We start from the raw sequence: 23641 nt of genomic DNA, 5'->3' as shown, positions 1-23641 counted from the left end.
CTCTGACCGCATCTTCCTTTTTCAATCTATTACAGGATGACATGCACAGGGTCATTGACCAGCAGCTGATGGACAAACATCTGAAGGAATGGAGCCAGCCTGCTTATTCCTTCTCCAATGGCTACAGAGCAAAGCGGTGTGCAAGACCCTCCCCGGGGGTCAGGCCGGAGCAGCAGGGGGATGAGCCCATTGGGGCAGAAAGGAACCGTCTCTTCTCCTTTTTCAAGAAAAATTAACATGAAAGGAGAAACCTTTCCAACTAACTTGCTTAGAGCTGGGAAGTTGGGGGGCAAGTGCCCAGCTTCCTACTAGACCTTGAATCTGATCCAAAAGGAAAATAGAAAGGGTGAACGAATTAACCCTTGAGACTGCACTATTTACAATCCACCTGGTCTGAACAAAATGTTTACATGGATATTTGCAACTTGACAATATGATACCAACCGAGAGCGACTTTTGTTATTCCTTAAGCAAAGTGATAAACTTCAGGGTACGTTTAGGCGCTTTGACAAAGGCCACTCGGTTTCTGCTGTGAAGAATAATCCAATTGTCTTAAACTCAGTCTCTCATGCTGGAGAAGGAAATAAGCAACCCCAGGACAAGGCAATACAGAGGACTGATTACTAGTGTCACAGTAAGTAGTGGAAAGGTGTGGCCTTCATGCACTTTCCAGTTCTGGCAGCTGGGCTGTCCCTCAGATTGCACAGGCTGTAGTTGCACTGGTCCAGGGAACATAACATGTTTACATGGCTGTATCTTATTCTACGGAGGAAGTCCTTATTGTCCTCTGCTTATGACTGGTAGTCAGCACCAGGCGCCTAGATCCCTGCAGCTCAGGGCAGTTGTAAGTATGCTAATGCTGTGAGCTGAATCTAGCTCCCTGTTGCACAATTCCAATCCCCTGAATATGGAGGGCTTGCTCACCAGGGAGGCTGAGCACATACAACTCAACTTGCAGTGAATTGGAATTGTGGATGTTCAGTACTTCTCTGGTACCAGCTCATCCCTTAGCCTTAAGGCTAGCTGTAGAAAGGCAGCGTAGCTCAGACATAGGCCCAAAGGCCTTGTGCATCTTCCCAGTGAAATCAATAGCCAGAAAGCCAAGACACTTCCGTGGGATGACAGGTTTGAAATGATCTGCCATGTCAAGGTCCTGAACACCTAAAACTGATGCATTTGGAGAGGAGGGGGTTGTTCAGTATGTCTCAAAATCAGGTCCTCCATGTAGCTCTTCCACTGCTCAGCACTGCTGCAATAGCTTCAGTTACAGGGCTGATCTTCAGGCCGACCCTTTAGCTCCTGTGTAGACACAAGCGTTGATGGTAGAAAGTTGGATCTGCTTATGCTCAGTATGATTGTAGCCACTACCAACTGGTTAGAAGGCTTTGATCAGCCTGTGGGGAGGAGAAAGGACATGCTGCCACTTTGCATATATGCACTCACTTTGGTGCTACAAATCCTGATTAATGTCTGAAATTATCAGAGGGTAGGTACCTTCTGCAGCCCCTATAACCACTTGGCGCTCTTCCTTTACAACTACTCTACCACCAATAAAATAAGTACTTCCTCTTTAGAGAAAGATCTTGCTGGGATGTTTAAGCAACAGCCTGTTCTAGAAGGGTTTTATGCTGCTATCACCTTTTCTGTTCCCCTGAGTTCCTGCCAGTCTCCTACAGTCCTCTTCAAGCTACATACCCAGCACCCATGTGGGTTAGGAAGGGAAATCTATAGCCATGATGTAGTCTATGTATGTCGTCCTAAGGAAGGAGGCTTAGGATATGCAATGAAAATGCAGCAATAAGAAAGGTGCCTTTTGTTGCATTTTCGCTGGGCAGGAGAGTGGAAGTGAGTCTTAGTTGCTTAGGGCTGTGATTGAAATTCACAGCATGTCTCATCATTTGAGGAAGAAGCTCGTCCTTAAGCCCTTTGCAATATTTTTGTTCAGTGGGAAGGCTGAGCAGATGATAGGGGTATAGTTTCTCTTGGACTTGAAAGAGAAACTCCATTTGGGCATGGGAGCTAGTAAACCCAGAAAACAGGGAGAATGAGTCTATGAACAAGGCAGAAAAATTGTCCTTATATTGAGCTGCTGCTACTCAACAGCAACAAAAACTACCTTAACACCAGATTGGTTTATGCAATCAGTTCAATCCCCTCAGCAGGGTGTTCCCAAACTGTCACCTAGTTAATGCTGTGCTTTAATTGTCCTAAATGTTTCGTCTTCCCTTTAACTGCCATTGAGCGGTCACCATCAAAGACCTAGCTCATAGTGGATTAATTCCAGGCCCCTTTTGCTGCCTACGTGTGGGTTGAAATTGCCAGTGTCCCCCATTGCCAGGGCTCTAACACTTAAAACCTATTTGAAAAAGACCAGTGGGAGGAAGCACGGAAACAGAGAACATTCGGTATTCCAGGCAATCATCAGCACACAGATTATACCACTGCCTAGGAAAGACTAGTACAAAGCATTTATATCCTTCAGTACTTAAGGGGTTGTTCCAGGCAATATGGCAGGGATCAGATATGCACCTTGTACAACAGTTGCACATCTAAAGAATAGAGGCTGCACCTTTTACAATTACAAAGCAATCACACTGCCTCTGTTGGGAAACAAGCTTTGCTGTTTTTTTTAATGTTAGCTAGGGCAAACTCCAGAGCTGGGGCCTACTGTTGTATGTGAGACTCTCACATAGTACAGAAAACATTAATACAAATAACTGTAGGTACAAGTCAAGTCACTAGCACTTTGCTATCTTAACACACACAGATCAGCAAGTCACCTTAACAAGAAAATGAGATTTAAGAAAAGAAACCAAGGAGTGACGTCTAAGGCACAGTTTGTACCAAGAAGCAATAAAGTGGGCTTACAGGTAACAGTGCGTGTACAAGGACTTCAGGGTGATGTGTAGGCTTTATCCTGTCTAGGATTGATGGTGGATTCTGGACATACAGCAAAACCTCTTACCAGTTCCGCTGCAACCATTACAAAGCATGATTGCTCTAACCAAAAAGCTCAAGGTATATGGGATGTGTCTGGGTCCGGCAGTGAAGTGACAGTCCCCTTAGACTGAAAGGGAAAAAGCACACAGTAAGGACAAGCAGAAAGAATGTATCTGTAGATATGTACATACCAGTGCTGTAATTTTTGTACGTGGCAGTAATGTAAATACGTGTATGGTTTTTATAAAATACATATAGAAAATCTATAAAGGCATATTTTTAGTAAAAAAAAACAATGCTCCACAGCTTCTTTTGTAAATAGTTATCTTCAGAATAAAATGGATCATTTCTATTGTACTGTCTCTGGGCTTTGATCATCATTCCGTGAGCCTAGAGAGCCACCTCATCCTGACTGCGTACTCAGGACATCTCAATCTCAAGCAATTCAGCCACTTATGCTCTTCCAGGTAAATAGAGCAGATAAGCAGTAGTAGCCACTCTATTTGGAGCATTCACATCTTCAGCTGCCTGGGAAACTAAGGGAAGATCTATACTTAAAACACTGCATTGGCACAGTTGCAGTGTTTAAGCCGCTCCTATGCCAACAGGAGAGCGCATATCAGCATAGTTAATCCACTTCCCTAAGGCTACACCCACACTTACTGCAGAAGATCTATGTTTGGGTTTGATCTTCCAGGTTAAACAGGGCAGCGCGTTCCAAAGTCAATGTCGACCCCAGAACACCTTGTTAGCGATGAGAATTAAGGAATGTCGATGGGAGGAGCTGTGAAGACAGCCACCAAAGTCGACAGCTGAAAAGTCAATTTTAGATATGCAACTGGCATACCTAAACTTGCGTTATCAGCCATCGACTGTCCATGCGAGTATAGCTCTAACCTAAGAAGCAGATGCTATGTTCACAGACAAGCTCTCCCATCAACAGAGGCTGCCCTTAAGGGGGCAGGAGATGAGGGGGTGAAGGCTTAGATCAGTACAGTATAACAATGTTGCTCAGAGTTGTGGATTTTTCACACCCCTGAAAGACTGTTATACCTAGGCAGGTCTGTAGGGTAGCTCTGGACTTAAAGCAGCACCAGCTGTCCAGGCACTAGCATCAAGTTAAGGTGCTGTTGTAATTAAGCCAAATTAACAGCAGTAGACCCAGTCACTGCCAAATAATGTACCTGGAAAAACTTGTTCAAGCAACAGTCAGTTCAGACACAACACAAGGCAACATTGAATTATGAAATACCTATACCTTGCACTACTGTAAGTAAAAGACCTTTTAATATTTCACTTCAGGTTTCCCCATTTTACATGAGAAATCACATCTGACTCCAGATTAGTATTCACAGGAGGAAAAATACCCTCCAGGGCCGAGTTTTTGTTCTGCTTCTCCAGAGGAAACAGACACAGATGCCTGCCGAAGTCCTCAAGTTTGCATGAAGGAGAAACTAAAAACCAGGCAAAAGTACAGCCATGGCCGTGAATCAGTCAGTCAATGTAAAAAAAATTACAGTAAAGAAAACAAAAACAGTTTCTCATTCTATTACTTAATATTTGTCCTTTCCAACCTCTAAGAAAGAGCTCCAAACTGCTGGAGCCACCAGCTTTATCTTGTGTAATTACAAGTGAAGTCTTCAAAGCTTAACCTTGGGACAGGAATGACGGAGTAAAGCACAAATCACCAATTTTCAACCCAGACTGTAAGAATTAATACACAGTTCTACTAAACAGACTGAAAAAATCCCAGGGCAGCAAGATGATTGAAGGCAGCCATTGTTGCTTGCTAACAACCCTCTGCAGAATAGCTCCGCATATAATAAGAGGATGGAGCAAAACCAGGGAGAAAACCCAACTCCAGATGCTGGACAGCAGAGGAAACAGACCTTTCAAAAGGAAGATTTGGCAGCTTGTAACCTTTATTTTTAGTTTTTTAAAATTATTTAAAAAGCATAATTAGAAACTGTCAATACAGAAATAATCCTAGCAAACCAGTTAGACATTCCATCGTTTAACATTAGGAAACCACATCAGCACCACTAGAGACGCAGTCCCCACTCCCCACCATCTTATTGTTTAATACTCAGTGACAGCAGCAGGTAGACAGCTGCTCCTCTACAGCCAGTAGAGTCAGAAGTAAAAAAATCCCACTTCAAGCCAGGAAGTTGGACTGCTGGATTGGCAAAGCTCACGCCTGTGCCACTAAGTCCTGGACCCAACGAGGACTAATCTTTCCACATCAAAACACTCCAGACCAGGTGCACCATTTCCTCATTTTATTGCATCAGTTCCAACAAATTCAGATTTTTCCTTTACCTTTGCCTCTCTCCCCTTCACCCTACCTACATGTGCAAACTCCTCAGCACGAGCCCCATCAATGTAATTCCAGTCGCACCCACAGAGCGGTTAACGGTGGCACATCAGCTCCATTTCAACTGGAAGGTTGACAGAGCTCCTTCCAGGTACATATACTATAATCCACACTGAAAGCACATAGGCTGGATGTCTGGTATAATTTCTGCTGTCACCTCCAGAAGCACCCGATGCATGTCTTGTCATTCATGCAGTGCTCACTCTAGCAGTATCACCCCACTACTCGCAGCTTGTTTTTTCTCTTGGGTTACCAGTGAAACACGTGGATATGCACAGAAGGGAGAATGGGGATGGGAAAAGGCAGCCGCTACACACTCCCAAACTTTGCTCTGGTTAAAAATCTGTCACACATTCATGGTTTGCATTGGGGGAAAAAACCTTTCAAGTCAGACTGACCTGTGGTGTGATTGTATGGTCAGGCTTTTACTGCAAGCCAGAAGAATCTAAAAAGACAGGTTAAAAAATAGCAGATTTCAATTTAGCCTTTCTTGGGTGTGGAAGGGAAGTTTCTGAGCCCATGGATGTGAGTGGGACGTGCTCTACTAACCCTCCGACCAGTGATTCTGGAGGACCACGTGCTGACACCCGAGTGCTGTGCCATCTTAAGGGGCAGGAATGAGCCAACAACCACAACACCCACCTATTTTGAGGCAGTATTTCAGGAGAATCTCTTATTTGCTTAGCGACACTGTTGATGAATGTGAGTTACTCAGTAGCCCAAAGCCCTCCTGCTCCTGCTAGGAGACAGGCTGAGCCTCTGAGCATATCTATTTCAGGGACTGATAAACTGAGCCCTTATTCCCCCACAAAAGTAAGTGAAGGGCAGGAGAATGCTGTTTGTTCAGCCTGGTGAGATCACAGTATATTACCAGAAAGATAACCCCTACCCACAACCATCACCACATCATGCACACAATAACTTTCCATTTATGTTAGAGAGAGCTGTTCTCCACTGACAAGCGGCTCCTGGGAATGACAGTGCAGTAACAATTGCATCCAGGTGCCAACCCAAAGAGCTGGATTCACTAGCACACATTTCATCTTTCTTGAAAGCAACACTTTGCCACTGACAACCACATCAGAGTTCAGGTCTACCTGCAGACACAGCAACATGAGCAGCTTTTTTTTTTTTTGGCAGATTCACTGTTTTGTTGCTCTCAAGAGTCTGGACGCTAGCCTGGAACAACCAGCAGACCCAGAAGTAGATGTCACAGGAGTTTAGTTTCATTTTGGTTTGTTTGGGTTTTTTTTTTTAAGCTTAAATCCACATCCCATTTTTGCAGGTTTGTTTTTAAATATCTTAATACAAAGTAAAGAGCACAGGTACAGCTAGGCTGTACCACAACGTAAAGGTGAAAACCAAGGCCCTGACCACAAACCTGGAGCATGGCAAAGTGAAACCCAGCACCAGCCGCTAGCCCAGGGGTTGTTAAAGTGAAACCCCAGGCTCCAGCAGCAACCTTGAAACCCAGAAAAACGAAGCCAAAGCCCAGTAACAGCCAGGCTGTGACTGGAACTCAAAGTGAAGCCAAAGGCCCCCGGGGCACCAGTTGCCAGCCTGGAGCACAACCAAAATGAAGTCCAGGTCCACAGCAGCAATGGCTGCCAGTCTGGAAACTACTAGAGTTAAGAACTCTGTATTCTATCTTTGAAAAGATACTCTGCAGTTCATGATTGGTTGACATCAAGAAGGCATAAGCCAAAGTGACAAGAGAAGAGCGACTGGTTAAAGCAATATACATTATGTACAAACTCTTGGGTTAAATCAGTCCACTTGGTAGGCAACGTCCTTTCGCGTCCACAAGGCGCACTGGAATGAGCAGGGGAGGAGAGAGGGGGCGAGAGTCCATCCAATACTTTCTTGGCACTAACATGGCAATGTGCCAGCGCCTCTTGATAGAAAACATGGAGGAAAATCTTTAAATAACGGCACAAAACTGAGAAAGTCCTCCCAAAGCCTGCCCCAATGAAGTAGCCCAAGTCTAGGAGGGGCTGATCTATCAGAGCAGAGTCTCTGCAACAGGGAAAGGGCATTAGCAGCACCGCTTCTTCCTTTTACTGTTCTTAGTTAGCTTCACCACGTCATTCTGTTGCTGCTGTTGCTGCTTTGCTAAGTTTTCTTTCTTTGCTCGGAGAACCAGCTCTGTAATGCAATTGAACATCTGCAAGAGAAACACAAGCAAGTTCAGGCTGTCGGGGAGTGCAGGATGGCTGCAGGAAAGTAGATGAAACAAAGCAGGACCCATAATGCCATTAAAGCCAGCGAGTCCAATTTCAGAGCGTTCTCTCTCAGCCCCACCACAGGCCAGCAAACCGGGGCCCACCATCCTCCAGCCCCACATTTCACTCCCTCCCATTAAAGCTAGTGAATGAGGGTCTAGCCCCGCCATGCCATGAACAGCAAGCCAGGGTTTGCCCGCATGTCCACCAAGGCCAATGATTCAGAGTCCAGCATGTCCTTCCAATGAGGTTGGCACCTCAGTGAGATTAAGATCTCTTGGGGAAAAGATCTAATAGGCTGATGCATTTTTACTAGTTTAGTCATCCACCTTTAACCTTTACTGCACTTGAAGAAAAGTCATCTTACATGCAGCACATCCCCTCCTAAGCCCACCTTTCTCCCTCCCACTGCAAGTGCTCATCTGCTGTTTGCATACTCAGAGGGATTTTACTCCTCCTTCCATGGCATAATAAACACTAATAGCAATGATTCCGGCTCCTGCTTTTGTTGGAATGTGGCCTCCAAATAGCAAAATTTACATCTCCCTTTAACAGCTGCAATATTTTGCTACTCCTAACCCATTACAGCTGAACAGTAACAATATCCCTGTGCCTCTCAGGGTATTACCTCTTCCACATTAATGTTTTCTTTGGCACTGGTCTCAAACAGTTGGATCCCCATCTGCCCAGCAAATTTATAGGCATCTTCCGTCTCCACTACTTTCCGCTCTGGGTCATCATTCTTATTTCCCACTAAAAAGGGGAAAAAGATCAGTCAGAAAAAACTCCTTCACTGCCAAGCTGCTGTAGCAAAGGCTCCACAGAACAAGCAGCAGCAGAACAGGAGCTTACCCAATATCCGGCAGACATCATCGCAGTTTTGGTTAATTTCATGTAACCACCGTTTTACATTCACAAAGGATTCTGCACTGGTGACATCATAGACAACAATGACCCCATGCGTCCCCCTGTAATACCTAGGGAATGGGAAAAGGACACAGGTGGTAATTCAAACTTCAGGGAGGTTGGCCTTATTGTAACACACTCCTTTGGAAGGGGTCTCTTGATAATTTAAATATAAATCCCCAAACCTGAACAAGAAGTCCCCACCCCCACTTGCCCCATTGGGAGTCATTTAATGTTGGCAAGTATGAGAGAGGTAGTCATGTTAGTCTATGTTCAAAAACAGCAAGTCCTATGGCACCTCACAGACTAACATATTTTGGAGCATAAACTTTCATGGGTAAAGACCCACTTCATCAGACTCATGCATCTGACGAAGCGGGTCTTTGCCCACAAAAGCTTAGGCTCCAAAATATCTGGTAGTCTATAAGGTGCAGTTTAATGTTGGGCAACTCTCAGCCTATGCTCTGCCCCTAAACATGCACAGTTCTCTGCTAAATGATAAACCTGTTCCTACAGTTACTGTTCTGGCTGCCTGGGACACAAACAAGGATAAGCATCTTCCAGCTGTGGGAGCAGCCAGTTGCAGGCCATCCTCCATTGCCTCCTATTTCACGTGAATCTTAGTTCCTGCAGAAATTAAAGACTAATCAATGGCTGCAGTCAGGAGAGGAATTTTGCAAGCTCCCCTCCATTCCTCCCACACCATTAGGTACCTCCAAGTCCTTTCTAGCAATACCACCCACTATTCCAGCCATAGGCCTTCCAGCAGAGAGTTAAATCATCCCAAATTCTGCAGTGGTTTTGGAATGTGAAATATGCTCATTAGGGACTAACATCTGAATCAATCTAATTTGTGATCAGACCCCCAGACAGAAACTATTCGGAAGTCTGTTTTGCAATTTAGCCCCCCACTTACTCCCTTTGCTTTTAAGTCCCATTCTACTCTGAAAAGCAACTGTGTACTGGTGACACCTTCCTACTCAACAGATCTGCTCCATATGTACATTCAGAGTCATATCTGCTACCTTTAGTGATTAAAAATAAGTAAAATGCAATGCATTTAAAGCTAGTCAGCCCTAGAGAACCAACACTGCTAAGAGAAGAAGATGGATTCAATTTCTTTTTGTGCAACAGAATTGTTCATTATATTCTAATTTGTTTCACCTGGGCAAACACTGAAAAAACCAGAGCAGTGCAGGCATCACTGAAGACTTTTTCTGACACACACAACTTTTAATCTAATGATATGCATGAAGGAAAGAATCTTTAATGGTCAGCTTAAAATTCAGATCCCATTTGAGTTTGCAGGACTGACAGTTCAGAAAGAAAATTTTTTTAAAAATGATTTTTCTGCACAGAAACATTCCAGTAATTATTTTACTGGATACACTTTTCACATTTTCTTGTCTTTCCCCTTCTCCTCCTCTTCTTGTGTGTCTGACTAGTATTAGCTTTTAATAGTGCGGACGCTGACATTCACAGCAGCCAAATTGAGGCACTTCCCTTAGAAATGTTTCAAGCTTTCCAGAGACTAATCTCTTGCTAATAATATTTCCACAAGAGCTCTTCCTCCCTCTGCTCTTCAGAGAACACAGCTGGAACCAAGGCTTTGACTCTAGCGCTCCCTTTGCTGACTTAATCCTTCTCCAGAGCAGAAGACACAGCAATCTGTGCACTGTGACACTGAGCAAGAGCAACTGGGCTACACTTCAGATTAGTTCTGATTTCTATTTCCATTTCCGCCAGGAACTGTAGCAGCTTCAGCAACTCACTTAACATCTCTGCCTCAGTCTCCTCATCTGTAAGACTAGAATCAATGATACTATCCATTTGCAACACACAGTGCTTCTCGCCCAATGAAATTCAAAGTACCTCTATTGGCACTTTTTAAGCCCTGCTTCTCTCCCCTCCGTCTTGGCCTTTCTTCCACATTGCCAACTGGTAGCAAGTGGATCCTGTGCCACTCTAAGCATCGGATCGCTGCACTTCACACGTTTGCCTATGTGTTCTCATCTCCACTCTAACATCTCCAGAAAGAAACCTGGGCAATTTCTTGCATTGCTTTCTCAGACACATATGCCATGTGTTCAATTTCCCTAGCATCAAACAGCTCAGACCAAGAATAGTCAGTCCCAGACACTTTTCTAGACTGTGGTGTACTTCTAAACCATTTAACCAGTTCTTCCAACCAATCCTTTCATGATTTTGAAGCTTGTTAGTGCAATTTAAGTTAATTTTTTCTTCACAGAAGACAAATAAAAAGAAATTTCCTTCAACTTAGATTCTTTCGACTGCAAAACATCTTTACCCTCAGATGCTGCAGTCTACATCAAAAGTAATCTTACATGGGAAACGGTGACTTGGTCTACAAGTGCTGCTCCAGATGGGGGCCTAACTTGTAGAGGCACAGCACTCTGTTTTGTACTCACTCGTCCTGCTAGCAAATCTAATACAGTACCTGGCTTGGTTTCACTGCTGCTGAGCAATGAACAGGTGACTTGCATTTAAATCTTCTCCTTGATCCTGTTTTGAAACACTTTGGTATAACAGATATTCTTCAGGTTGTCCCATTTCTTCCCCCATGATGCCACATTAGTCTATGCTAAATTGCAATTTTCTTCCTTGTCTGAGATTTGACTCAACATTTTATTAACCTGATGGCTTAATCCAGGGGTGAACAAACTTTTTACATTGGGCCCCACTTTTTGTCCCTGCAATTAGCAGGGCCCCCCACAAACCTGTCTAATGTCATCCAAACAGATGGAAGTTTTGGTTATGCTAAAAGGGCTTTTATATGAACATGTGCAAGAAAATAAGTATATAGAATATAAAAACTAAGATTGGTATATAAATGTGAATACACATCCCTAAAAACAGTAACATAGTTCAATATTTTTAATTAGATGGATGAGCCTGAGACCCAGCAGCTGATCACACTGCATCCCGCTTACAAAATTTCACGCCCTCTACTTTGCACACCCCTGGTTTAATCTCTGATTACCTTTATTTCCTGATATTAATCCCTTTTTTCAGGTTAGTCATCCAGTTTAACACTATCCCTTAATTTTATCTAAGACCTTTTGTTTTAAGCAGCATGCTAGACACAACTGATGCAGCACAGGTCCTACAGCCCTTCTGAACCCAGGCCACTTTGTCACTATATGAGCTCATCTTTACCTTATGCATGGCCATACTTTCAATTTTCTGCATGCTTCACTAAACACACAACCGCTTTATAGAAATTGCCTAGGAAAAGTTGTAGACTTTGGCAGCTGGTATCGGGCAAATGGGGGTTTTCACACCTGTGAAGGAGTGGGAGTCAGTTTTGTGCTTTTGACAATCAAGAGTCAACTGAGGCTTTTGATAGCAAGGAGCAGATGCATCTCCTTTTCCCTCTACTTATCTTGCATAGGATGGAGGCCATTTTAAATTTGAAGAACAGGAGGAAAGTAATTTTCATTCTCCATCCCTACCAACATTGACAACTAGCTACCCCTCCCCCCGCAACTCAGTATTTGCCACTACATCCAGCAACATAGAAGCATACTAACTTGATGTTTTCCTTAATCAGAATAGTCATAAAAAACCTGTTGATATTTAAAGTGTGTCTGGTTTTTAGGGTCAATGTGCTATTGAGACGAATAGGGCTACTCACACCTCCAAATTATTATTTCAGGATGCCTGCAGAACAAAGATTATTGAGTGAGTTTACCCTCTACAGGTTACTTTTCAACCACAAAACGAGACACTTTAAATTTACAAAAGCTTAAATTCTGGAGTAAGAAATTCAAATAAAAGAATGAGAATCCTACAGTTTATAGAGCTTCATAAATGCATTATCCTGATCTTTTCTACAAAAATATTCTAAAATCTTAAGCTGTAAATACAGTACATTATTATGGAATCATTATACAATAGTGTGGGAAATCTTCACAAAACTCCCCACCTGGTTGCTTAAACAATAGTATCTTTAAATCAACCTGCTAAACCTTCCCAATACATCTCCTCTAAGGCTACTCCTATAACAAAAAGGTAACATTTTAGAATTAGTACGCGGGACTCCCTGATACAGGATATGATTGAGTCAGAAAGCTTAAAACTTTTCAAAAGGGCTTAAGCATTTATCAATGGCACCTGCAATTTCAGCAGTCTGTTTTATATTACAAGGGCAAACAGAGCTCACGTTTCAGGACATGAGCTGATCACCACTTGAGACCAGGAAAAACCCTCTCTAATTGCTGACAAGTATCAGAGGGGTAGCTATGCTTATCTGCATCTTCAAAAACAAGAAAAAGTCCTGTAGCATCTTATAGATTAACAGATATTTTGGAGCATAAGCTTTCATGGGCAAAGACCTGCTTCATGCATCTGACAAAGCGGGTCTTTGCCCACAAAAGCTTATGCTCCAAAATATCTATTAGTCTAAAAGGTGCCACAGGACTTCTTGTTCTCTAAGTGGTGGTTCTTTATCACAGGGGTATGCAAAGTGGGGGGAAGAGTGGGCCCCCTAGCAGGGGGAGAAGACACTTCCTATGCGGGCAGGGCTGCAGCATGATCAGCGGCTGGGTGTCTGGCTTATCCAACACATTAGAAAGATTTAAATATTTTGCTGTTTTCACATTTTATGCAGATGAATAAAAGTTTTTACATTCTACAGACTTATTTTCTTACATGTGCTGAAGAGCATTTCTGTCATATGAACATAACCGAAATTTCCATAGGTTTGAATTACATTAGACACGTTGGAGTGCCCTGCTAATTGGGCAAATGAGAAGTGGGGAACAACAATAAAAAGTTTGCTCACCTCTGCTTTATCATAGTTAGATACAGTCTAGAGTTTAATGCCTTTCTGCGGCATCCATAACTCACCACTGTCAAAGACAGGACACCCAATAAGATGGGCCACTGGTCTAGTCCAATACAGCAGCTCTAAAGCCTTTATTGTCAGGTCACTAGTTTACATATGTCTCTTTCAGTCTTTTCAAGTCTCACTTGATTGTTAAAGTTAACCATTTCCTTGCTTATTTCTTAGTCAGATCCATGAATGCATATTATCTGAAATCAGAACTTCGTTGCTTAAGTACACCTAACCTTTTCAAAGCTGTATCTGTTGCTCAGTACACCGTAGCTCTATTTCTGTTCTCCTGGACATTTCCCTGATCCAGACGGAATATAAACTACCAACCCTATTAAAACAAACCATTCTATGTTCACAAATGTACATGAGCAGACAGAGCACAGAAACATGCAGCACAGACTACATGTAATCTTTTTTGTGATCTGCAATGTCCCCAAAAGATGTGCCGTGTGCACATATGGGATTATTAAATCAAAATTAAAAATTCTGTTTGATTTTAGGAGAAGTCAACCCAGTTCTCTACCTTCAACTGACTAGCACCAGTAGTCACTGCCCCAGCTAGACACCAATATCTTCAAGACCACTCCTTATTTTCTAAGTACATGGTCTTGCTTCTTTTGACATTTTGCTATTTACTGTTGGAATTTTTTTTTCAGTTTATTTTACTTTTCCTGGCTTTATAAAAAAATTCGTCTGCTCATCTTCCTTGACATTCCTAACAGCTTCTGTCATTTTCAGCTACTGTAACTTAAATATGTTGGGATGTTGCACAGAGATGATATGACTGCAGCTTCTTACCTCTTCCATTTTATACTACTGACTTCCACTCATTTCAGTCATGTTGCAATTCTAAGTCTTCCTAGCAGCAGACAAGCTCGCTACTATTACAACCAAAGTGCTCTCTGATAATGTGCATGGTGGTTCGTGTGGATGTGCACCACCCACAGAAACATGTTTCTGGCTGGGAGCTCTCTGCTGATCAGTGGGGCAGCACCTGCATCTCTCCTGGATGGCTGCCAAGCACAAGGCTTACAGAGAACACTGAATGCAACCAGATCCTCCTGGACTTCAAGCTTATTTACCATGCTTGACCTGATATCTAACTGAAGACTAACTGCAAAAAACGTGTTGGTCTATAGAAATAGCCAAGGATCACTTTTCCCCCATAGCAGGGGCAGTTGCAACTGTGGCTAAAGATATAAAAAGGGGAAAAAGTGAGAGAAAGGAGTCATCTCAGGGGGTAGGGGGGCAGGTTTGGTTTTCTGCTTCTCACTTGTGTGGCCCCCACTTGTTTTTTCTGGGGGTCAATGGCCCCAATTCAAAGAAGGTTTCCTAGCAATATGATCAGCTACTCAATGTCTTGGTCAAAGCAAATTAGTTACTCCCTGACAATAAAATTCTGAATCTACCTTCTTATTGTTCATTATCTATATCAGGAATATGGTCCAGCCCAGAAGAGTCTGCCTGATGCCTACTGGCCAACTAAACAGGAAGCAGCAGTGTACTCAAGGAGCCACAGCCAGCCCATCTAGCTGGAGGAAAAAGTTTCTCTACTACAGTGCAAGGCATTGGAGCAGCTTATTCACTTCTTCCCTAAATCAAAAACCAAGAAGGGCTGAAAGCAAAAACGTGTACAGGGCTGGAAATTTGTATTGCTTCTCCATGGAAGGCAGGTGGGTAACTACCCCCCAAATTCTGCAATATGGGAAAGTTTGGGAGCTTGTTACTCCCCAATTTGCCTTCCATGCTCTCAGAGAAGTTGTAACCACAGCAATACTATATACATCAGGAAGTCCAAAAGCATTCATGTAGAAAGCATCTTCTATGACTCTCAAAAGCTCTTATTTTTAAATGATTATGAGTGGATGGAGAATCTTTGCATTAGACAGTCACTTCTGCAGCTATTCCTGTCCTCAAAAGTTAAATCTCATTTCCTGGTATTCCCCTTTAATTACTGGTTACTGTGGTTTTCGGATCTAGCAGACATCTACCCCCGCCCCCGCAGCAACCAAAGCTCTAACTCTGAGGTGAAGTGTGGCTGGGAATTCTGAAAACAGGAAGATGCCCTGCTGACTCAGCACAAATTCAGCCTCACTGAGTGGCCCATAAGCACAGCTGATAAGAACTTCAGCAGCGCCTTACTGCCTCCCCCTCACCACTTCCTTTCTGCACAGGCCACAGCATTGAAACAAGAAGTGATGTCATGCACAGCAACACCATGAGAGGTAACAAAGTCTGTAAATGTTTTTATGAGATAGATCTCAAAGCAGTATCAGTGAAGAAATGTAAAGGAAAGAACTGGAGCACGGTTCACCAATTTCTAAACATCTAAACCTCCCACTACGCTTTTTATTTTGGAGATAATTACCAGATGTTTGTTTGTTTGTTTGTTTTTAAATTACCTGTCACAGTTAATTGACAGATGCCTTTGGAGAAGTCAGTTGTGAATGACTAACTAAATGAAGGAGGCAGGGAGATAGGATTGCCTTCTATAAATACATCAGAGGCATAAATACCAGGGAAGGAAAGGGGTTATTTAAGTTAAGTGCCAATGTTGACGGAAGAAGAAATGAATATACACTAGCCAACAAGCAGCTTGGGCTTGAAATACGATGAATGTTTCTACCATCAAAGTTCTGAAACAGCCTTTGCAGGGAAGCAGCAGAGGCTAAAAGAAAAAAATCTAACTGGCTTCAAGACTGAGCTTGGTAAATTCTGTGAACAGAATTGATGTGACAAGACTACCTACAATGGCATGTGGTTTATCTGTGATTGTTAGTAGTACATATCCTCAACTGCCAGAGATGGGATGCTAGTTGTGGAGGACAAAATTCTTTTTCACGCGTCTGGCTGGTGGGTCTCACCTTTTCAGAGTACAACTGATTACCATATTGGGGGTTGAGAAGGCATTTCTCCTAAGGTCAGATTGGCAGAAACCTGGGGGCGGGATGGAGAGTGTGTTTGACCATACTCAGGAGCCTAGGGCATGGGCCACTTGCAGATTTAAGCTTGAGTAAATTGTGGATGCTCTGTAATGTGAAGTCTTTAAATCACGATTTGAGGACTTCAATAACCCAACCAGTGATTATGGGACTACTACAGAAGTGGACGGGTGAACTTCTGCAGCCTGCTATGCACAGGACGACAACACTAGATGATCATGATAATCTTTTCTGGCCTTAAAGAGTTTAGGAACAAACCGGCACGTAGGTCCTCTCCACTACAAATCTATTTTATACAGAAAGGAAACAAAGGATCCACTTCCAAAGGTCTTCCTTCAACACCACTCTGAGCAGCCCCAAATCTTCTGCAACCAGTTAGAATAAAAACACTTCATTCTCCGGAGCACTTAGTGCTACAGCTGCAACTCACGGGTGTGGTTTCTTCAGGAACAGGAAAAGCACTGCAGTTGTTCAGAGGACAATGAGTGTGAACTGACCTCAGATTAAGAAGAAGGTTAACTTTCTGTTGGTGTCTGTTTCAACAGCACACTATGTACTTTAATCAGAATATCCCCTCACAATTAAGCAAAACAGCAGTCATTTAGCGCTTTAAAAGGCACAAAATGATTTATTAGGTGATGAGCTTTCCTGGGACAGGCCCACTTCATCAGATCTAAATCTGATGAAGTGGGCCTGTCCCAGGAAAGCTCATCACCTAATAAATCATTGTTAGTTTTTAAAGTGCTACAGGACCGCTGTTTTGTTTTGTTAGAATACAGACTAACACGGCTACCTCTCTGTTACCCTTCACAATTAGCAATTCTAAAAAGAATCCATGTATTTGAAACTGAATTCTTAAACCTCGAATGCCTCATTAAAGCTACAAAACTGACAGATGATTAATACTTTGGATTTCTATAGCACATTTTAGAGAATGTTGAGAGGCTAGGTGTGTAAAATAAATATTCCCATACAATTGGGAAGCTAGAGGCAGAGGAGTCCTTGCCCAAGAACATACATAAAATCTGTTTGCATAGCCAAGAATCCAGGAGTCCTGCCTCCCAGTCCTATGCTGTAACCACAAAACCTTCATCCATAACCAACAAGACAGAGCTTGGAAAAGAGCCCCTGCAAACACAGATAGATCACGTGGCTGAGAAAGTCCAGTGCTAAAATAGCCAAGCACCATTCCAATAACACCATACATCTAAGCTTGGCACTTCATTCAAAAGAGCCCGCTATACTCACGTTGATGTGATAGTCCGGAAACGCTCTTGTCCAGCTGTGTCCCATATCTGTAACTTTACCTTCTCTCCATTAATCTCAACTGTCCGGATTTTAAAATCCACTCCAATTGTGGTAATGTAGCTGCCTACAGAGAGAAAAAATGTGCATGCAAGTTGAACACAAAACCTTTTTCCCTCATCAACATTCACTAGGACACATGTCTAGGCTGCAGCTGGCAATAGCCTTAGGAACACTGTCACTTTGCCCAATCTATTTGGGCTCCTTTTAGATTTGAGTCTCAGGCCACATTTTTATTTGTATAATAATTATCAATGACTCAAGGCCATTTTCCACCACTGATGCCAAAAATCAAATCCAGCGGCAAAAGAAAACAGAAAAAAAATCCAAGAAAGCTCTTCTTGCAGCATACCAGTGACAGAATAAGCACCAAATGCATCAAAAGAGGGGTACCAAACACACAAATATTTCACTCGAGAGCTTATAATGGCAATATTTATCTCAAGGGCTAGCAGAATCAGTCTTCTCTTTAACTACAATTACCTATTAATCTCCTGATAACTCTGCAGCATGTAACAAAGAATGAAATAACGATTTAACTATTAGTATTCAATCAATCCTAATCCCATAAAATCATTGGAATTTTTACAATGGGCAGAAGTTTGCATGGTATAGCAGACATTTTAGAAAAGGAACTCTTCCACAGTATTTACACTAATCTAGACATCATGGGATTTTCACAAAGTGCATGGATTTTGTGTAGGTGTGCCAAAAGAAATGGAACTGGAAGACAACAGATTTCTAATATGGCTAGCGATGCCAGGTGACGTGAGCTCTTTAGATGACAATTCTCAAATGATGGGGCAGTACTAGACCAGCCCTCAGAAAATTCACCATGGGAGGAAAGGGAGCACTCACCTGAGAAAGTATTATCTGCGAATCGTAACAGCAAACTGCTTTTGCCAACACCTGAGAGAGAAAAAAATATGCTCAGTTCTATTGAAACAGAAGTAACAGATGGTGGTGTTTTGTCTTTTATTTGCTATATTTTCTGAATCCCATTTAATTCCTTTTTCAGACAGATAATTAGTTCTAGCCATTCCTAATCAAAGCCTCCGAGGAGAACACTGGCACAAACAGAACTGCAGGTTAGAGCTCATGTGATTCACTGCAAATGCCACCAACTATCAGTTCCTGGACCAGTACTGCTACTCCAGGCAGCCCCAAGAGAACCCCTAAAACAATCCCACCTGTGATCTTTTGTGCCAGGCAGCAGTGCTCGTGTATATATCCAATTCAGTGATATGCACTTGAACCCACAATGAAATTTGGGCTGGGCCTTGAGACCAGTGGTTGATGTTGCGAAGCTGGAGTTAGCATGGACATTATTTAATGGAAGACAGCAAGCACTGACTAACACAGCCAAGGTAAACTGGTACAGCTTCTCAAGGAGGTGGGAAATAGTTATAATAATTATATAGTCATGTGACAGGAAGCAGCAAGTATTCCATATCGCAGGATCACTCCGGAGTTGCAGCATTTGCACAAGAGGTTTCATGTAACAATTGTAAATGCTTTGAACAGTATTTCTTTTGGGTTTTCCTTAATCTGCAGTCACATTCCAGCATTTCCAGTTTCATTGGAATATGCTGCACACTTTCTTCCAATAACATTCATCATAAAGAAGTGGGTTGGATTTTGGTGTGAGAATACCGCAGTAGTCATATTTGTGTACCAGCTTCTTGGAAAAAGATCCTTAGCTCCAGTTCGCTCATCTGACTAACTGAACGATTTTCCTACTTAAAACTAGGATCTGGCTGGTCAGCATAAGTAGCACTAAGTTCCCTGTTCACTGAAAAACTGGAAAACACAATCATTATGAACAAGTCTGCAAAGGATTGCTGTTCTTCACTGTCTTTTCAGATTCCTCCAACCTTCCATATCACTAAAGTGACTATTGTCTCCATATCCAAAAAAGCCAATCTCCTATCCCAAAAGCATTAGCCTAGACAGAACTTGCCTGAACATTAAGGAACAGAAAAAGTAGCCTCTCACTGTAGATGAATGTCACATAAAAGTCAATATTGAAAAGCAAAGTTACACTAGTCTGATGCTGAATATCCCAGAGCTCCATGAAAGAGATAAATAGTTGCCCAAACTTTGGAGAGGGCTGCACCAGCAACATGCTGAGAGTCCAAAGGCTTCACACAACAAAAGATGTCAACTTTCACAAAGACTCTGTGAGCTGCATCTACAAATCCTAGCAAGCAGCATGTCCCCATTTTGATCCACATGGCCTCAGCACTGCATGTTGGGTCTTACAGTCTTATCAGATAGCATCTCTATGTTTAAGATAAACCAGCTGCAAACTACATCATAGAACTCCACAGAGAGTATGATTTGCATATTGTCAGGAGGATCTTTTCAATTACTGTCTTTGGCCAAGACATTGTTCAGTCACAGAATGGCTTGTAAAGAAAAGCCAACAAGCTGCTAGAATTCAGGAAATTCTAGCTGTTCCAGAAGACAAATATCACTGAATGAGCACTGCTCATATGCAAGGAAACCACACTCACCAAGGCTCCACCTCTTATGCACATACATTTTACATTCAGGAGCAGGGAGGAGGAAGAGTTAGCAGAGCTTCTTCCACTCGTGGAAATAAGCAAATTTATGCAGTACTAGATTTCACAAAATTAGTAGGCAGTGCTTTTGAATTTTTATCACAGTTTTCAAAACAAACCAGCTTTAGCTCAATAAAAGAACACACACAAGCATACAAGTGGAAGGTGATACTCTACAACAATCTGTGTAATTAATTTTTTCTAAATTTTGACACAACTTGGACAGCAGAGTCCACAATCATCTTTTCAAAACCACCTGTTTCAAAACACAAAAACCTACTGTCACTTAAACTCTGTCACAATTCCACATCAGGAAAAGCAAAGGAAATGTATCCATATATCCAACAACACTGCATTTCCTAATACTAGGCTTTTCTGAAAGGATCAATAAACGATGCAAGTGAAATGTTTCTGGAAATTGGGACAAAGCTTTCCTCTTGGGACTACAGAGAAAACATTAATGATCAATATTTGTAGCTCTATGGTGCATTTAACTGTTAAAACCCAGAACTGCAGGCATCTGCTGTCTTTCCACAATCAGATCATGCATTTTCTGACACTGGACACTCTCTAGCGATTAGGGACCTTGCCCAAGTTAAGAAATCCCAGCAAAGGGAATTAACAGATCATAAGAAAAAAAATCTTCCCCTCTAATTCCCCATATTATTGATCTGCCTAAATGACTTAGAAACATACCACCAGGCAAGGAAGATACTAACTAGACATCTCTAGTCTAGTTTAATTAAGTCAGTACGTTACCACGTGACCCCCTCTCCTGTGGTTTTAGGATAATTCTCCTTTTGTGGAAAATAAGACCCCTGACCTTTAAAATACATCCTCTGTAAACACAAACCCTATCCTGGCATGTGGCCACAGGACCAATAATGAGATGGCCACAGTGTGGCATACATTCAACCACACTTGATAGAAAGCTGCAAGCCTGATAAGGTAACAGTTCTTGGGATCATACAGTACTCCATTTTTATCTAAATGTCCATGCCACACTGTAGTTTGGGACCTGCTGTCTTTACAGGTCACACCCCTGTTAAAAGATGATGGTGATACCCTATTCTCCATTTTAATTACATTAAGCTTCAGGTACTTGAATGGTTGCTACCATGGAACTCCAACAGGTGAAGTCTGAGAACCCCTTGTTTACAAGCAGAAACCTCTGATCACTCCTAGGGGGCTGCAAAACAGAACAACTGACAAGACAGATGGTAAATTCAATTATTTTCCCTTCAAAAGTGTTTCAAATGCTGCAAAGCCTTTTAAATTCAAGGATCAGACATTTTCCCTATCTTTAACTAAACAGGTTAAGTGTTTGGGTCTCCATGTTTAGTAAATGAAATATATACATCCAGCATACAAGTCTCCATTTTAAAGATCTAAACAAGGCCCAAAACTTATTTTTAAGTTGATAAACACATACACAACACTTCAGTAGGGCATATTTTAATAAACACTAAAGAAAAACTAAGTGTTAGAAGCATAGGAATTAATACCTTACGGCTTTCTGAGCGCAGACAAAACCCTCTAGATGGCACTTAATTGTATGTTATATTATGAGTGAATTCCTTCCTGGTTCTAGCTAGACACCAGCATATGCCCTGAAAACATGAGGTTTGATTGCCCTTGTGAAGTCCATCCTAGCTGCTCTAAATGCTTGCGCTATTCTTACTTGTTATGTCTAATTTTTTTGACTCTTATTAAAACTACTAGCCTCAACATTTTGCAGCTGCAAGTTACACAAGTTAAACAGATACTCTGCAAAAACAAATGAGGCGCCCATTTCATTCTAGCAGCGGTTGGCCCCTTCATGGGCCAGTGGTGAGAAACGAATAGCCCCCCTGGGTTAAGGCAACCAGGCAAACGCCCACCAGGAAGGCAGCCTGCCAGAGGACGTTTGACTTGGGCTGGTGGATAAGAAGCCGCAACGACAGCAGAGGCAGGCGTAGGAAGCGGCAGACACTCAGCCTACAGAGGTTTCTGCATCAGACTTGCCCTTTCTACAGGCCGCCCTACTAGCCACCACCTGGACACAGATTAAACCCGGTCAGTGCATTACAACCGGAACAGACTTTCCACCCCAGCCGCCAATGCCCCTATCTAGGCCGCCACGCCCCCACAGATAACCCCGAGGTACCTCCGCCCGGCGGCATCCCGCCCTGCACAGACCTGACCCACCCCCTCCTCCCAGACGTCCCCAGCCCCCCGCGCACAAACGACCCCCCCGCTACCCGCCAAACGCCCCCCGCACGAGGCACCACAGTCCCCTCTCCCCTCAGGCTGATCCCCGCGAGCCGCGGCCCCTGCCCCGGGGAGAGGCCTAACCCCGCCGCCCTCTAGGCCCGGCCTCGCTCCCCTCCTCACCGCTGTCGCCGATGATGAGCAGCTTGAAGAGGTGATCGTAGTCCCTGGCCATGGCCGGTGGGGAGCGGAGGCTCCGGGCAGCGGGAGAGGTGGGGGGTCTCCTCAGACTGCGGCAGCGGCTCCGGGCCGGATCCACTTCCCGAACAAACAGCCGGAACTGACAGCGGCAGCAACACCCCAAGCGCCCACAATGCGCACGCGCACCGCCTCAGCCGCGCTCTGCAGCTGGAGAGCGGCGACGGCCCGCCGCTCGGCTGCCACACTGCGCGTGCGCCGTACTTCGCCGCCCTCTCGCTCCCTCGGACCTACCGCTCGCTTCCTCTCCCTCGCCGACCCGTGCGTGCGCGCTTGGCTCCCGTGTCACTCCGAGGCTAGCCAGGGATTTGCGGACGCATGCGCTTTCTGAGTCGCGCCTGGGGTTCCGGCGCATGCGTAGAGAGGAGCGCAAGGGAGTTCCTCCCCTCCCTCAGCGGCGTTGGCGTCCGTTTCAGTCAGCCGCCAGTGCCCCTCCCCCTCGGGAATCCCACCGTCTGCCTTAAGTCACCGGCCCAGCCAGTGCCACCGCCCCGCCTTTGCCAAAGGCCCCTTCCGCTCTGCTGCTGCGCTGCCAGCTGCCTTTCCTGCCCCGGCCTCGAGCCAGGGCCCCAGCCAGAGGCGAACACAGTCGCGGGAGCGGTGACGTGCCGCTGAACGCGGGGCTCGATTCGCGCCTGGCCGCTGGGCGGGAGCGGCGGGCACGTTCTCGGGACGCCCTGCAAAGGAGCACGCGCCCTTGTGTGTCACACGGTGAAGGGATCCCCCGGCAGCTCGGGAGTGAAGTTCTCATTCCCTCTGCAGCCGGGACGGCGCCTGGCTCCTGCGTAGCTCTGCAGCTGTACCACCCGCTACCTCGTTCTGGGCAAACTGGAAGCTGCTGCTGCTGAAATCCACTGAGCGCCAAGACAAGACCCATCTGCAATAGTCCAATGTGTGGATGGAGACTGGACTTCTTGCTAACCCGCGTCGTCTACGTGATAAAAGTACAAAGCTGTGCCGGCTCTTACATGGCGATTTGGTCCATGTAAGATTTTGTATGCAACTGCATCTGATGAAACGGTACAAGTCATGCATCCATCTGGAGTTTTATATGAGAGAGAGAGAGAGAGAGTTATAACGCA

General features: G+C 43.9%; 2 protein-coding genes across 3 annotated transcripts in view; one reads left to right on the top strand and one right to left on the bottom strand.

Moving 5' to 3' along the window:
• BICDL1 (BICD family like cargo adaptor 1) overlaps window positions 1-1033 on the top strand; it is a 67961-nt gene extending 66928 nt beyond the window's left edge. For both annotated transcript variants that reach the window (XM_075012699.1, XM_075012698.1), the window contains one exon: window positions 36-1033. In XM_075012699.1, the coding sequence (XP_074868800.1) occupies window positions 36-236 (201 nt within the window). In that variant the 3' untranslated portion in view covers window positions 237-1033. The remainder of the gene's footprint in view (window positions 1-35) is intronic.
• Window positions 1034-6553: 5520 nt separating this feature from the next.
• Window positions 6554-23326, bottom strand: RAB35 (RAB35, member RAS oncogene family). The gene is made up of 6 exons (XM_075012789.1): window positions 22485-23326; window positions 18406-18456; window positions 17491-17614; window positions 8389-8513; window positions 8165-8289; window positions 6554-7478 (listed from the first exon to the last, which is right to left on the bottom strand). Exons 1-6 carry the CDS (start codon window positions 22534-22536, stop codon window positions 7350-7352), a joined length of 606 nt encoding a protein of 201 aa, XP_074868890.1. The 5' UTR covers window positions 22537-23326; the 3' UTR covers window positions 6554-7349.
• Between the last annotated feature and the right edge of the window lie 315 nt (window positions 23327-23641).

This window comes from Carettochelys insculpta, chromosome 18 (genome assembly GCF_033958435.1).
Source record: "Carettochelys insculpta isolate YL-2023 chromosome 18, ASM3395843v1, whole genome shotgun sequence".
NCBI lineage: Eukaryota > Metazoa > Chordata > Testudines > Carettochelyidae > Carettochelys > Carettochelys insculpta.
This window is presented reverse-complemented; position numbering and strand designations above follow the sequence as displayed.